Source organism: Leptonotus elevatus, chromosome 6, assembly GCF_054856555.1.
Source record: "Leptonotus elevatus isolate MCC_2025b chromosome 6, RoL_Lele_1.0, whole genome shotgun sequence".
Taxonomy (NCBI): domain Eukaryota; kingdom Metazoa; phylum Chordata; class Actinopteri; order Syngnathiformes; family Syngnathidae; genus Leptonotus; species Leptonotus elevatus.
Genome location: NC_141244.1, coordinates 19905101 through 19916869, shown reverse-complemented (window position 1 = coordinate 19916869; position 11769 = coordinate 19905101). Strand labels below are relative to the sequence as shown.

General features: G+C 39.9%; 1 protein-coding gene across 2 annotated transcripts; it reads right to left on the bottom strand.

The window, feature by feature from the left end:
- Nucleotides 1-539: 539 nt before the first annotated feature.
- Nucleotides 540-11192, bottom strand: bcan (brevican). Of its 2 annotated transcripts, none has more exons than XM_086079656.1 (14): nucleotides 11129-11192; nucleotides 8320-8399; nucleotides 7190-7588; nucleotides 6943-7120; nucleotides 6059-6186; nucleotides 5709-5975; nucleotides 5158-5625; nucleotides 4433-5038; nucleotides 4027-4131; nucleotides 3803-3961; nucleotides 2188-2270; nucleotides 1973-2117; nucleotides 1487-1669; nucleotides 540-856 (listed from the first exon to the last, which is right to left on the bottom strand). In XM_086079656.1, the coding sequence occupies exons 1-14, from the start codon at nucleotides 11131-11133 to the stop codon at nucleotides 729-731; spliced, it is 2934 nt and encodes a 977-aa protein (XP_085935782.1). In that variant the 5' UTR covers nucleotides 11134-11192; the 3' UTR covers nucleotides 540-728. The 2 variants fall into 2 exon arrangements, with proteins under 2 accessions (XP_085935782.1, XP_085935783.1); XM_086079657.1 differs by lacking the exon at nucleotides 11129-11192 and adding an exon at nucleotides 8587-8751.
- Between the last annotated feature and the right edge of the window lie 577 nt (nucleotides 11193-11769).

Here is an 11769-nt window from a genome sequence, read left to right as displayed (position 1 = left end):
CATTAAGAATTGTATACATGCATTTAAAAAAATCTAAAACTACAAATTGACTTATTATAATTTAAGTAAATGCAAAATGAAAATTATAATTATTTTATTATTGAAATGTTTGATATATTTGAACACATTTTATCCTTTGTTTTTTAGCTCTTATTCTCTAATATTTGTTGCATTAATATAGCTGTTTTAAAAATATTGGGGGGAAATCTTTAATTGTGAAAATTGTTTAATTATAATTGAGTGACTATAAATGATCTAAATAAAAATGGAAAGCTATTATTTTATATATGAAATAAAAACAATTTATATTATAAATCTATACAAAATACTAATGGGGATTTATAAATTATTCAAAATAAATTATTTTACATACACATCTAAATTCTTTTTTTTAAACTTTTTTTTTGAATGAGCTTTCCTATCTGCCCATTTAAAAAGTCAAAAGTGTCCCCTTCCTTTCAATGGCTTTGGTTATGTTACATAATAAAAACACACTACTGCATCTATATAGGAGAGAATAAGAAGTAGTTAAGCACAAGTGCCCCGCCATGTTTTCTTTAATAAAATCCACCACATTTCGTGACGAAAAACACAAACATAATTTATCAATGAAGCGTTGCTAAAATTGCTCATTGACTCGGCTGTATTATTTGGATTACAGCACTTTGTGGGGGTAAAAACCTAAGGTTAGTTTCAGTGCTGACGATGTTTAGAGAGTGAAGTTCTTCTTAATGTGCCGGGAGCGGGGAGCTGCTTTGTGTGTGGACCTCTGTGGTGACCTTCATGGTGAACTCCGTCGTCTCCTCTGCATGGGGGCGAGCAGTGGAAGTGAACCGGTGGTCTGCATGTGAAGCAACTGAAAAGGACATGAGTACCGTGTAAAGGACTTTGGAGGGTTTTCACATGTCCACAATTTCACATTTTAAAGAAGGTGTGTTCATCCAGGTGAAACTTCACTTTCAGTAGACATGGCAGGCGAAAAATGGGCTCTGTAGCGCTCCCTGGAATATTTGAAAATCCAATCCTCAAAGCCATTTTCATGTTAAAAAAAAGTGCTGGAAACGTTTTGTTTTTGTTTTGTTTTTACCTGAAAACATTTATCATTTCTCAGATGTTTTTTTTTGTAGTCCAGAAATTACTGTACTCAGAAAGAAACCTGTCCTCAAAATGTATATTTCCCCAGTAAGGAAATTGCCATGACAGTCCATCTGCCTCCTAACTTCATGAAAAGAAGGAGCCAGATGGGCTAGCTTGTCTTTACATGACAGCCCATCTGGTTCCTGCTCTTTACTGCGCTTCTGTGTCCTGATTCATTCACTAAGCAGATAATTCGTCCCTGGGAGACATCATACAGTATACATAGGTTAGGCGACTCTCCTTCAAACAGGAAACTAACAGTGTAAGTCCCATTATGGAAAAAGTCCAATATAAAAACAATCTATGCATCCTAGTATTAGTAGTAGCACCAGTCCAAAGTGTTGCTTACTTGGCAGGCACATGATCAAGGGCTCCTCCCAGTGGCCGCCGGGCAAACAGCTGATGACGGGGTTCAGTTTCTGCACGAAGCCTGCGTGGCAACGGTAGCGTACCTTGGCGAAGGTCTCATAGCGCGTCCGCGTCTTGCCAAACGGCACGGCATTGGGGACCGCGGGAGGTTTGCCACAGGATGCTGACATCATACACGAGCAGTAAAGATATTTACTTATTTATTTAATATTTTTTCTAACACCACTTCATTAAAAATATATTCATTCATTCATTGTTTCCTCATTTATCTGGTTAAAGCATTGGTTAATTGAATTATTGCAAAAAATATATATACTAAAAAAATAAAACAATCATAGTAAAATAAAATGTTTTACTTACACTTTTAATATTTGTGTATTTTCTTTATTTATTAATATAATTACAAATAATTTCATTTATTATAAATAACCTTTCAAAAAGTAGTTACAAGTCAAGTAACACTCACAAAGGCCCTTCTTGCAAGTGAAGGAAAGATGATAGTTGCAGGGCACGTCGCTCCAGCGTCCGCCGTCGTGCCAAACCATGGCGACACAGTCCTCGCCAGACAGGAAGTAACTGTCAGGCTGCCCTCGGTGCCAGTTGTCGTAAATCTGAGGCAGAAAAGATCCACGTTACAGGGAAGTCTTACTGGATATCTTCAAAGGAAGAAAACATCCCCACCAGAAGGTTTCCGTCGGACCAGCGGAAGTCTCCCTCGATGATTTTGTCGTTCAGTCCAATCCACTGATATTCTCTGTATTTGTCTGATGTCAACATAAAGGAAATATGGATGATAAAGAGTGAGTTTGTTTCAATGATTATGAACATTGTGGCTTTAGTTTCACCCAATGTGCCATCTTAAGAGGCTCTAAACCTCCTCAGGCTCAATGGAAAGGTGCAAGGTAGGTATAATGCTAACATGCTAACGGTTGGTATGATGACATACAGTACAAGATAGCAAACTGAATAAAGAAAGCGCTTAAATATTTGTATATAAAAAATACATTAAAAAAAACACATTATCGCTCTGACATGTATATTATACGTACATCATCCCATAAGGTCAGCATCAATGGGCTAACGAGAGTGAATAAAATGCTAAAAATTGATGTGCTAAAATAAATCAAGCTAGCAACCCGAGTTAGGGTGTGAGTAAATATCGAATATCATGCTCTGTGACTGTTGTCAGGCTTAATAGGAAAATGAGACTGGATAAAATGCTAAGAAACTAATTGTTGTCATGCTAACATGCCAATTGTTGACATGCTAACATGTTAGCATACAGCAAGTTAGCAACCAGAGTACGGCTGTTAGTAAGCATTATGACATCATGTTGTCGGGTTTGAAAGGTCAGTGGCAGTGGATGAAATGCTATAGCAAACTTCCTAAAAGTTGTAAAACGAATCAAGTAAGCAACATGTTAACAGATGACATGCTAACATGTTAGCATATAGTATGTGAGTAAGGATTTGAGATCACATCATGTTGCCAAGTTTAAAATGGTAATGGTTACTTGGATAAAATGCTAATATTTGAATAGTTGTATGCTAATTTGTAGCCTCATGCTAGCATTTTGCAAAATAACTACCACAACGCAAAAAGCGCTTCCATGTAAAACTGTTATCGACCTGGATACATACGGTAACATTTTCTGTGGTCCAATACCCAGTCAACTTGATCAAATGACCGAGAGAACAGCTGCTATGCTAACATGATCAGGACATCAACCTTAATTTCATGCCATGTTGTAAAGTTCAAAAGGTTGCTGAGACCGAATCAAATGCTAACATTTCCTGACTAAAGGCTAAGAACTCCATAGTGGCAACCCACAGTTACATAGCAGAGGAACGTCAGATACAATCTGAGCTTCCTGAGGGTCAGACCAAACACCAGCCGCATCCTTGTTACATAAAAGACAGATGTTGTGTCTCCTCAACGTCGTCACTTTGGAGGTTGCGAAGCATGAAAGAGAAAAATGTGTAAGCAATAGATGTGTCAAACCGATATCCAGGCGGACCTTCTCTCTCCAGAAAGACAAACGTTTCTGGTTTCCATTAAACACTGATCTACCACATCAAGATGTATGGTCCTAGAACAGAGATGTGGGGGCAGGTTTCATGCCTCAGTTTCACTTGCATAACGTACATTTTTTTCCGGGGGGGTAGTGGTGGTGATACTAAATAATAAATAGCAACATAGCCATACCCGAAAAATCATAGTCAGCCATTTTGGTTTGAAGCGGCCATTTTAAATGACTTGTTAAACACCTCTCTTCACTAAATGTTTTATTCTTTACCGTTGATGTGATGTTGCTCCTCAGGGGTCATGATGGACATGAGGTGTCCGCCCAACGTCCGGCAGTGTTGTTCTGCCCCCTCCCAGCTCTGCCGCATGTTCACGTGACGGTAGCAGAAGCTTTGGAACTTCTCCCAGCCAACCTCACACGCCTCCACATCTGCAGGGTGAGAGGCAATGTGGGCGAGGCGTTCACAATTAGGTGGGGGAGGACGAGGTCCTTACCTGACTGGCAGGAGGCGCCGCCGTACCCGGGCAGGCACAGGCATTTGGGCGTCTCGCCATCTTGGCATGTGCCGCCGTTCAAACATGGGCTTTCCCCGCATAACTCTGCAGAAAACAGTGTGTTTACATCATGTATTATGTCCTTGGCGAATCTCAGAACGTTAAAATGTTATTTTGTAGGCTTTATGATCTCAAACACAAAGGAAATGGATTTATGTACTTTTACCACCAGGAGGCGCCGTTACATCATAAAGAAGACTAAAACTAAATTCAACAGTGTCACTTTAGGATTTATGCTGATTGTCTATATTTATTCATTTGTTTATTTATTTTGTTTGTCCCTTTACATGTTAATTTGGTTTTAATTTATTTTATATTTGATTCAATTTGATTTAATTTACTTCACCTAGGTTGACTTCCTGTCTGGCAGCCATGGCCGTGGATCCTTTCCTGTCCACAGTCGGGTCAGTTAGGGTCTCCGTGGTTTGGTCTTCAAGGTGACACCTGGCGCATCTTCGAACGGAGGCCAAATCAGTGCTGGTCTCCTCTTGTCCTCCCTCTGATCTACTGGTGGTGATAGTGGCTTCATTCCATGCAACAGGAAGTGGCGTCCTGGACTGCATGTGGAATCCAGACTGCTGTGTGGAGGAAGTAGTCTCCGTTGGAGGTGTTCTGGGATCAGTGTGATGGTCTGGTGAGTCTGTCAGGTTTGATGCAGATTCTGCTTCTGCTTCTGGACTTTCTCCCAATCGGTCACCAGATGCTTTGGCAGAGGTTTCAGTTCTAGCTTTGTCTCCATCTTTATGTGTGGTATTGTGGACTGCTTCCAGGTGTCCCGTACTGTCTGAGATGAAGGTAAGCATCTCTGGTGGGGCACTAGATGGGATCTCAGTGGATGAGGTCCCAGAAGATGTGGTCAGGTCTAAACTGAAGTCAGAAACTGTGAGGACCTCAACTGTCGGGGTCTTGGGTGTCGCAGACGTGATGAACGCCGCACCAGAGATCTCCTCACCTGTCCAGAAAACCAAATATTAACCTGCAGTTGCTCAGGAGAAGGTAGTATGGTCTGGAACAGCAATTCAATTTCCAGAGATGGTGCAAATCGTGCGACATGCAGTTTTAATGACTTACCTGAATCCGAAAGTGGTTGTGAAGAGGTGATTGCATTGGTTTCCGTGGTAACCAAGGAGTCAGTCGTTAGGATCTCCTCTCCAGATTCTGGATGCTCTTCAAGTGTCTTGTTTTTGTCCAAATTGGGTGACATGGTAGAGGAGGAACTTGCGTGAGAGGACATCAAATCTACGTTTACGGTACTATGATCAGCTGTAGAAGTGTCTGAGGGACTGGTGAGGTTCTCTGGTCCAGATGTTGCCTTCGTAATAAAGATCTCCAGACTGGCAGGAGAGGCTGGATGACTCTGCGGGTCAGACTGAGGATCAACTGAAGTCCAGGACTTGGTCTTCAGTGGGTCTTGTGTGACAGGATGGACCGTCTCAACCTCCTCACGAGCAGTGGCTGTTTCCACTGTGGAGAGAAGATGGCTGACGTGCTCTGTCTCAGTGGTGAGAGGAAATGGCGGAGGTTGAGTGGAGAAGTCGCCTGAAGAGAAGACATTGGAAGAAAAATATACAACTATCGTGTTACTACAGTAACTGAAAATAATCTTAAAGGTTTTTCTGTACTTCGGAAGCAGTAGACGTCATGACGGCTGTGAGCTTCGGGGAAGTCCGTCTTGTTGCCTGGCGCCTCCTCACAGCGCCCCCCGGGGGTGGCCATGGGGTGGCGCACGCTTCCGTCCTTCAGCCACCCTAAGCCACAGTGGCTCAGTCCATGTTTCTGGGCTGCGTACAGTTGGGCGAGGGTTGCTAGGTCTGCACCTTCACGCACACAGTATGCCTTGGCCTCCACAAAGGTAAAACCATGGGGGGGCAAACCATGAAACACCTCACCTGGTAGATATGCATTTGTAGAAATGTTTGTAATGGAAACTTATTTTCATATGAATGTGAATAGTATAAAATCTAATACAGACCTGCGATGTGGCCCACGTAGCAGTAGACATCGAATAACTGTTCAGGTTTCAACATTCCAAAGGTCCTCACTCCTGGAAGTCCTTCCTTGACTCCCAAGCAGTCTTCTCTTGGTTTCTGAACCGCATATCTGACAAGAGGGACTGGTATCAAATGGTTTTCAAATAAGCTTATATAGATTTCCAGTTGGTTTTAAAATGATGACAAACTGATTTGAAATGTTTCTCAGAAATCAATTTGCTTTCGAACCAATTTTGAATTGGTTACAGGCATTTAAAATTGTTATACATGGATTTAAAAAAAATCTATTTAAAATTGGTTTCAAATGGTTTTACCTGGATTCTGAACTGATTTCAAATTAGTCTTGAATAGATTTCAAATTAATTTCACACTCATTTTAAACTACCGGTACTTCAAATTGCCTTTACATAGATTCAAAATAATTTTAAATTGTTTTTTCCTCCACTGATTTTAGAGTAGTATCACGTGGATTTTGAAATTGATTTCAAATTGGTGTTGCACAGACTTTAAATTTGTTTTACATAAATTTTAAATTGGTTTGTTTTTCAATTTGAACTTTTTTCAAATCGCTCTATACTTATTTTTACTTCACATTCGTTTTACGCAGATTTAAAATTAGCTTCACATGGATTTCAAATTGATTTCAATTTGGTTTCACATTTTAAAGTGATTCCAATTGCTTATACACTAAAACTTGAAACCGGTTTAGCTTTTTTCATTTCATACTGTTTCCAAATTGGTTTCACACAAATTTCAAATTGGTTCAACGCTATTTTAAAGTGGTTTCCAAATGATTTAAAACAAGTTTTGAACTGATTTCAAACAGATTTCAACCTGGTTTCTGTTGGATTTGTCTCATCCTTACCTAACCGAGCGGTCCGAGAGCCAGCCCGCATGGCAGTTCTCGTATCCGCTGTGGTAGGCCGCCGCTAGTTGGTCTGGCATGGCCATTTCGGCCCCGATCTCCGCACAAGCCTCACGGGCCTGCTCAAAGGTGAAGGCATGGGGGCTTCTTAACAGATCCCCGTGATGGAACACCAAACCTACGTGGACATTGACTGGATTATTCTCAGTAGTTTATGTTATTTTAGTGTGTCTATTTAGCTTGTTACCTTTGACTTGGACCTGCGTGACATCATGGTCATGCTCGGGTCCCTGCTGCACATGGCACCGGTACTCGCCGGCGTCACCGTACCGCAGCCGCTCCAGCCGGAGCGTTAGGTCAGCAGGGGAGATGGCGTAACGCGGCAGCGAGGCTCGGCTCTGGTAGGCCTCGCTCACCTGCACGCTGTCGCCGAGGGCCACCAGGATCTCTGTCTCCTTATTGTCGTCGTGGCCTACCAGACTCCACCTGACGCGAGGCAGAAAGAGGGCGGCACGCCGGCCATTGGTGTGCGGGGCGGGCGGTGGACGGGCCAGAGACACCAGACACGGCAATGTCAGTGTGCTGCCCAGCTCGCCTGTAGTGTTTCTGCCGGACGTGATGGTTACATGTAGGAGGTTTGCGTCATCTGCGAGGAAAGGCATGTTAGTGTTTGGACTGCAGGTCTTTGTGCAAGGTAGGGGTTATCATTAATAACTGGTGGAAGGGGATATTGCAAGAATGATGTGACAGTATACAGCCAACGCATACACAATTGTTTCTGGACTTTTTTGACTATATGTATTATTCTTAGTTTTTTGTTGTTGTTGGTTGTTATCATTGATAACTCCAAAGAGGAGTGATTGCACTTTTTACATTAGATTACATTACACCAAGTGACGGAGCATTCTGTGATTTATTTTTTTTGACTGTGTGGATTATTTTCAATCACTCTATTTCTATTGTGTAAGGTGGCTGTTATCATGAATTACTGGCAAGAGGATCAATCACATTAATGATGTGACATTACATTCCAGTGCATGACTGGGCTACTGTTGGCTTTTTGGTCTCTGTGGATTATTTGTCGTCATTCTGTTTAGTTTCTCTGGTGCAAGGTGGGGCTGTCGTGAATAACTGGAAAGTGACTTGATCATATTAATGATGTGACACTTTTTTTTTTTTTTACTCTTTGGATTATTTCTAGCTGCTCTGTTTATTACTGTGGAATTTTTATTTTATTTTTTGACAATGCAGATTATTTGTAGTCATCTTTTGCATGAGTTATCATCAGCAAATGTCAAAAAGGGTATTCACATTAAAATGTACAGAGCCAACTTTTTTGACTCTGTGGATTGATTCCGTCCCGTTATGTCATTCTACCTGGATGGTGCTGGGCATTCGAGGACAATGGAAGAACAAGCAGAGCAAGGGCTGCCAACATGGCGGAGAGATGCACCTGTCTGAAAACAACAGCACAATAACAAGATTAGGAGTATTTGTCATGTAGAAGGTTATTCAAGTTATTTATTGTATTGTTGCATATTTGTTACATTGTTTTGATGTTATCCAATATTTTATACGTTCCCTAACATTAACTGGCAATGTAATAGATTAAGTCACAAACACCAACTATCCACTGCTACAAACCTTTCTTTAAAAACGTTGCATGTACATGTTCCCTTGTAGTTTAGTGCAGCAGCTCGAGTGTGCGATGAATTCTAATTGGTCGTAAAAGTTCTCAGGAGACGTGAACCGAAGAGTCGACCCAACTGACTAAACTAAATTTACTGCCCTTTAGTTCTCTTAACTCTAGGATTATCCCAGAATACTTCCTGTTAAGGAACGTTTTCCCACAAGCCCCCCCCCCCCCCCCCCCCGCACCCAGTTTATTCTCCTGACCTGAAAGAAGCTCAACTTGTTCTTTGTGCTTTTGTGCACAGTAACACATTCATGAGTTCCGTTTTTTTAAACCTTCACCACTGCATTGATTTACTGTATTAAAATCCTATTCCCAGAAGCATAATCGTCTTTATATTTACTTACTTGCTGGATTATCCTTTGATTATCATAATCAGCTCTTTCTACTACAGTAAATGTGTCCAAATGCACTAATTCAGATACTGAGTAACACAATCACCACTATCGCCGACACCAGAAGAAGCCTGGAAGGGATTAATGGCATATCCATTAATTTTAAGACATAAAGATGAATTATCGATGGTCAAAGTGGATTTATAATTCCCTCAAATTGAAAGAGTCCAAAATAAAGCACTGCCTCATCTTAGATTCTCTTTGATTTGTTTTTGACAGGTGCTCTAATTATTAGAGCACCTGTCTTCTTACTGTAATTATACGCACAGTTCTTAACAAATGTATTAGAAATTCGTGTTTGTCTTACGATTCGTGTTTTGTTTGCTAAAAATAAATTACCAGTGTTAAACTGACATACGTTAAATTCCTTAGCTGTTTTTGCTGTAAAATATACCATCATACGTATAATATATTTTGTTCTTTTGGACAGCCACACAATAGTTCTAAACAGCTCCAGACCACTTGGTGGCAGTAGTGTACCTATCAAATAGTTGCGATACAACCAATAAAAAAGACATACAGTATCTTTAAAAATATAATAATGTAAATATAGCTAAATATACAACTTTTCTAAAAGTCCGTTTCTATTTTTGACGCAACAAAGGGTGCAAAATGAGGCCGAGTGGTCACAGAAAGGTTGCATCCAGGCAACATGGAGACACGCACAAACATCACAGCAGGCTCAATAGACTTTTTTTGTCCCAAAGAAAAGTCCCAGAGAAAAGAGAACCAAAAAAACAATCACGCTGCCAGGAACTGTCATGTGAGGACGAAAGGGGTGGAAAAAAAGAATATATACGACTTCACTTGTACAGTTAAGAATTACAAGCTGTCCAAGAGCCGTCGAGCCAACTAGTTAGCATGATTAGCATGTGGGAACATCACCTTGGGTCCAGTAATTTGTTCATTTGTTGAAATGTGATTAAAACAAAAACATGTTAACAACTATGAATAAATACTGCAGTGTGTAAAACATTTTTGGTTAAAAAAATATATATATGAAAGAAAAGAATCACCCAAGCCACTGCTAGAGGAGATGACTCACTGCTGATTAAGCTCTTGCTGATTAGTTTCAGTATTTTATCTTTTATATTTGGTGTCGACCGGTGACACTCCTACGCTGACGCACCAAAAAAAAATCACCTGTCGGAAATAATAATTAATAAAATGTACTGTAGTTCAGTGATCCTCAAAATTTTTATTTTAATTACTAAAGATTTTTCATGAACTGACAACCCATTCAAACTATCTGTGCATCCCGGTACCGAATCGGTGGTTGGCGACCGTTGTTATACTTATACATTATACATACATGTTATACATTTCCATTCCTTATTTTTTAAATAAATCTGAAGATGATACACATACAAAAAATGTTTACTCACTATATAAATTCTATTTTCGTCAATTGCATCACTGGCAATGTTTGATTTATTTTTGGGGGACATTTTTAAAACATTATTTTGAACTCTTTCACTGCCATTGACAACTATACACGTCAAAAATTCATTTGAACTATTTCTATTTAACATTTGTTTCCACTTTTACTAACAAGAGTATGAAAACCTAGATTTTTTTTAATTGTAAATTTAGAACAGATATCAAATTTATGATGAATCGTTAGTTAACTAGTGAAGTCATTTAATTAGTTACAATTAAAAATTGTAATCGCCTGACGACCCTAATTTAAAAAAAGGGGCGTACGACTATTAATTTTTTTAATCGTAATTAATCGCATGACTTCAATAGTTGACTCACGATTAATCACAAATTTTATATCTGTTCTAAATGTACAATAAAAAAAATCTAGGTTTTCATAAAAAAAATTATGAAATGAAAAAAATGTTAAACTAATAGAAATAGTTCACATGAATTTTTGACGTCTATAGTCATCAATGGCAGTGAATGAGTTAATGACTATCTCTGAATATAACCAATAGCATAAGAGAAGGGATAAATCAATGGTTCCAGAGGGACTTAAAATGAATGAATCCTAATATAATAATGACACTCATAGTACAGTACTTACATACTATTCCAATACAACTTCTACACATGTTTACGTATCTTAAGAACTATCATGTAAAATGGTACTCACGTCATCCTGTTCAGGTGCAGCTCCAGATCCAGAGCAAAAGAAATGGGGGGAGGTTGGTTATATCTACCCAGACAGCTCCGGCGAGAGGAGATAAAGGACAGAAGGAGGTGGGGTGGGCAGGGATGAGGGCAGCCAGGACCACTGAAACTCCTCACCCACCCCACCTCCAGCTTTACATCATCCCTGCCTGACTGCATGCCTGGAAAAATGCCACCACTGCTGCCTTACGGGAAAACATGGGGAGATCAACTATGGTAATCTGTTTGCAGCACTTCAAAGTATCCAAAGTATTGGGACAGGTCAAAGAAAAGGTTGAGATTGGACAGAAGTATTGGGACATCGGCATGAAGTTATATGTAAAGTTCAGACAAAAGTATTGGGGGGGGGGGTAAAAGGTGGAAAGTGAAGAAAAAGTGGAGTCAGGCCAAAGATATTGTGATACCAAAAGGAAATTTAAAATTAATTAACATGTATACACCTATACAGGAAATAAAATGGGGAGTTTGGACTGAACTGAAGTATTAAAAGTTTGAACAAAAATATTCGGACAACTGCAGAAAGTCAAAGGTGGCGTAATCGGTCCGATTGGCCCACACTTAAATTACTAAATTAATGGCATTCTGGGAGTAGATTAAAAACAA

Excerpts from the sequence above, each read along its gene's own strand:
- bcan (XM_086079656.1), bottom strand. Across the intron at positions 7,121-7,189 it reads CACGCAGGTCCAAGTCAAAG|GTTTGGTGTTCCATCACGGG; the intron begins GTAACAAGCTAA and ends ATGTCCACGTAG. Across the intron at positions 5,039-5,157 it reads ACAACCACTTTCGGATTCAG|GTGAGGAGATCTCTGGTGCG; the intron begins GTAAGTCATTAA and ends TTTTCTGGACAG.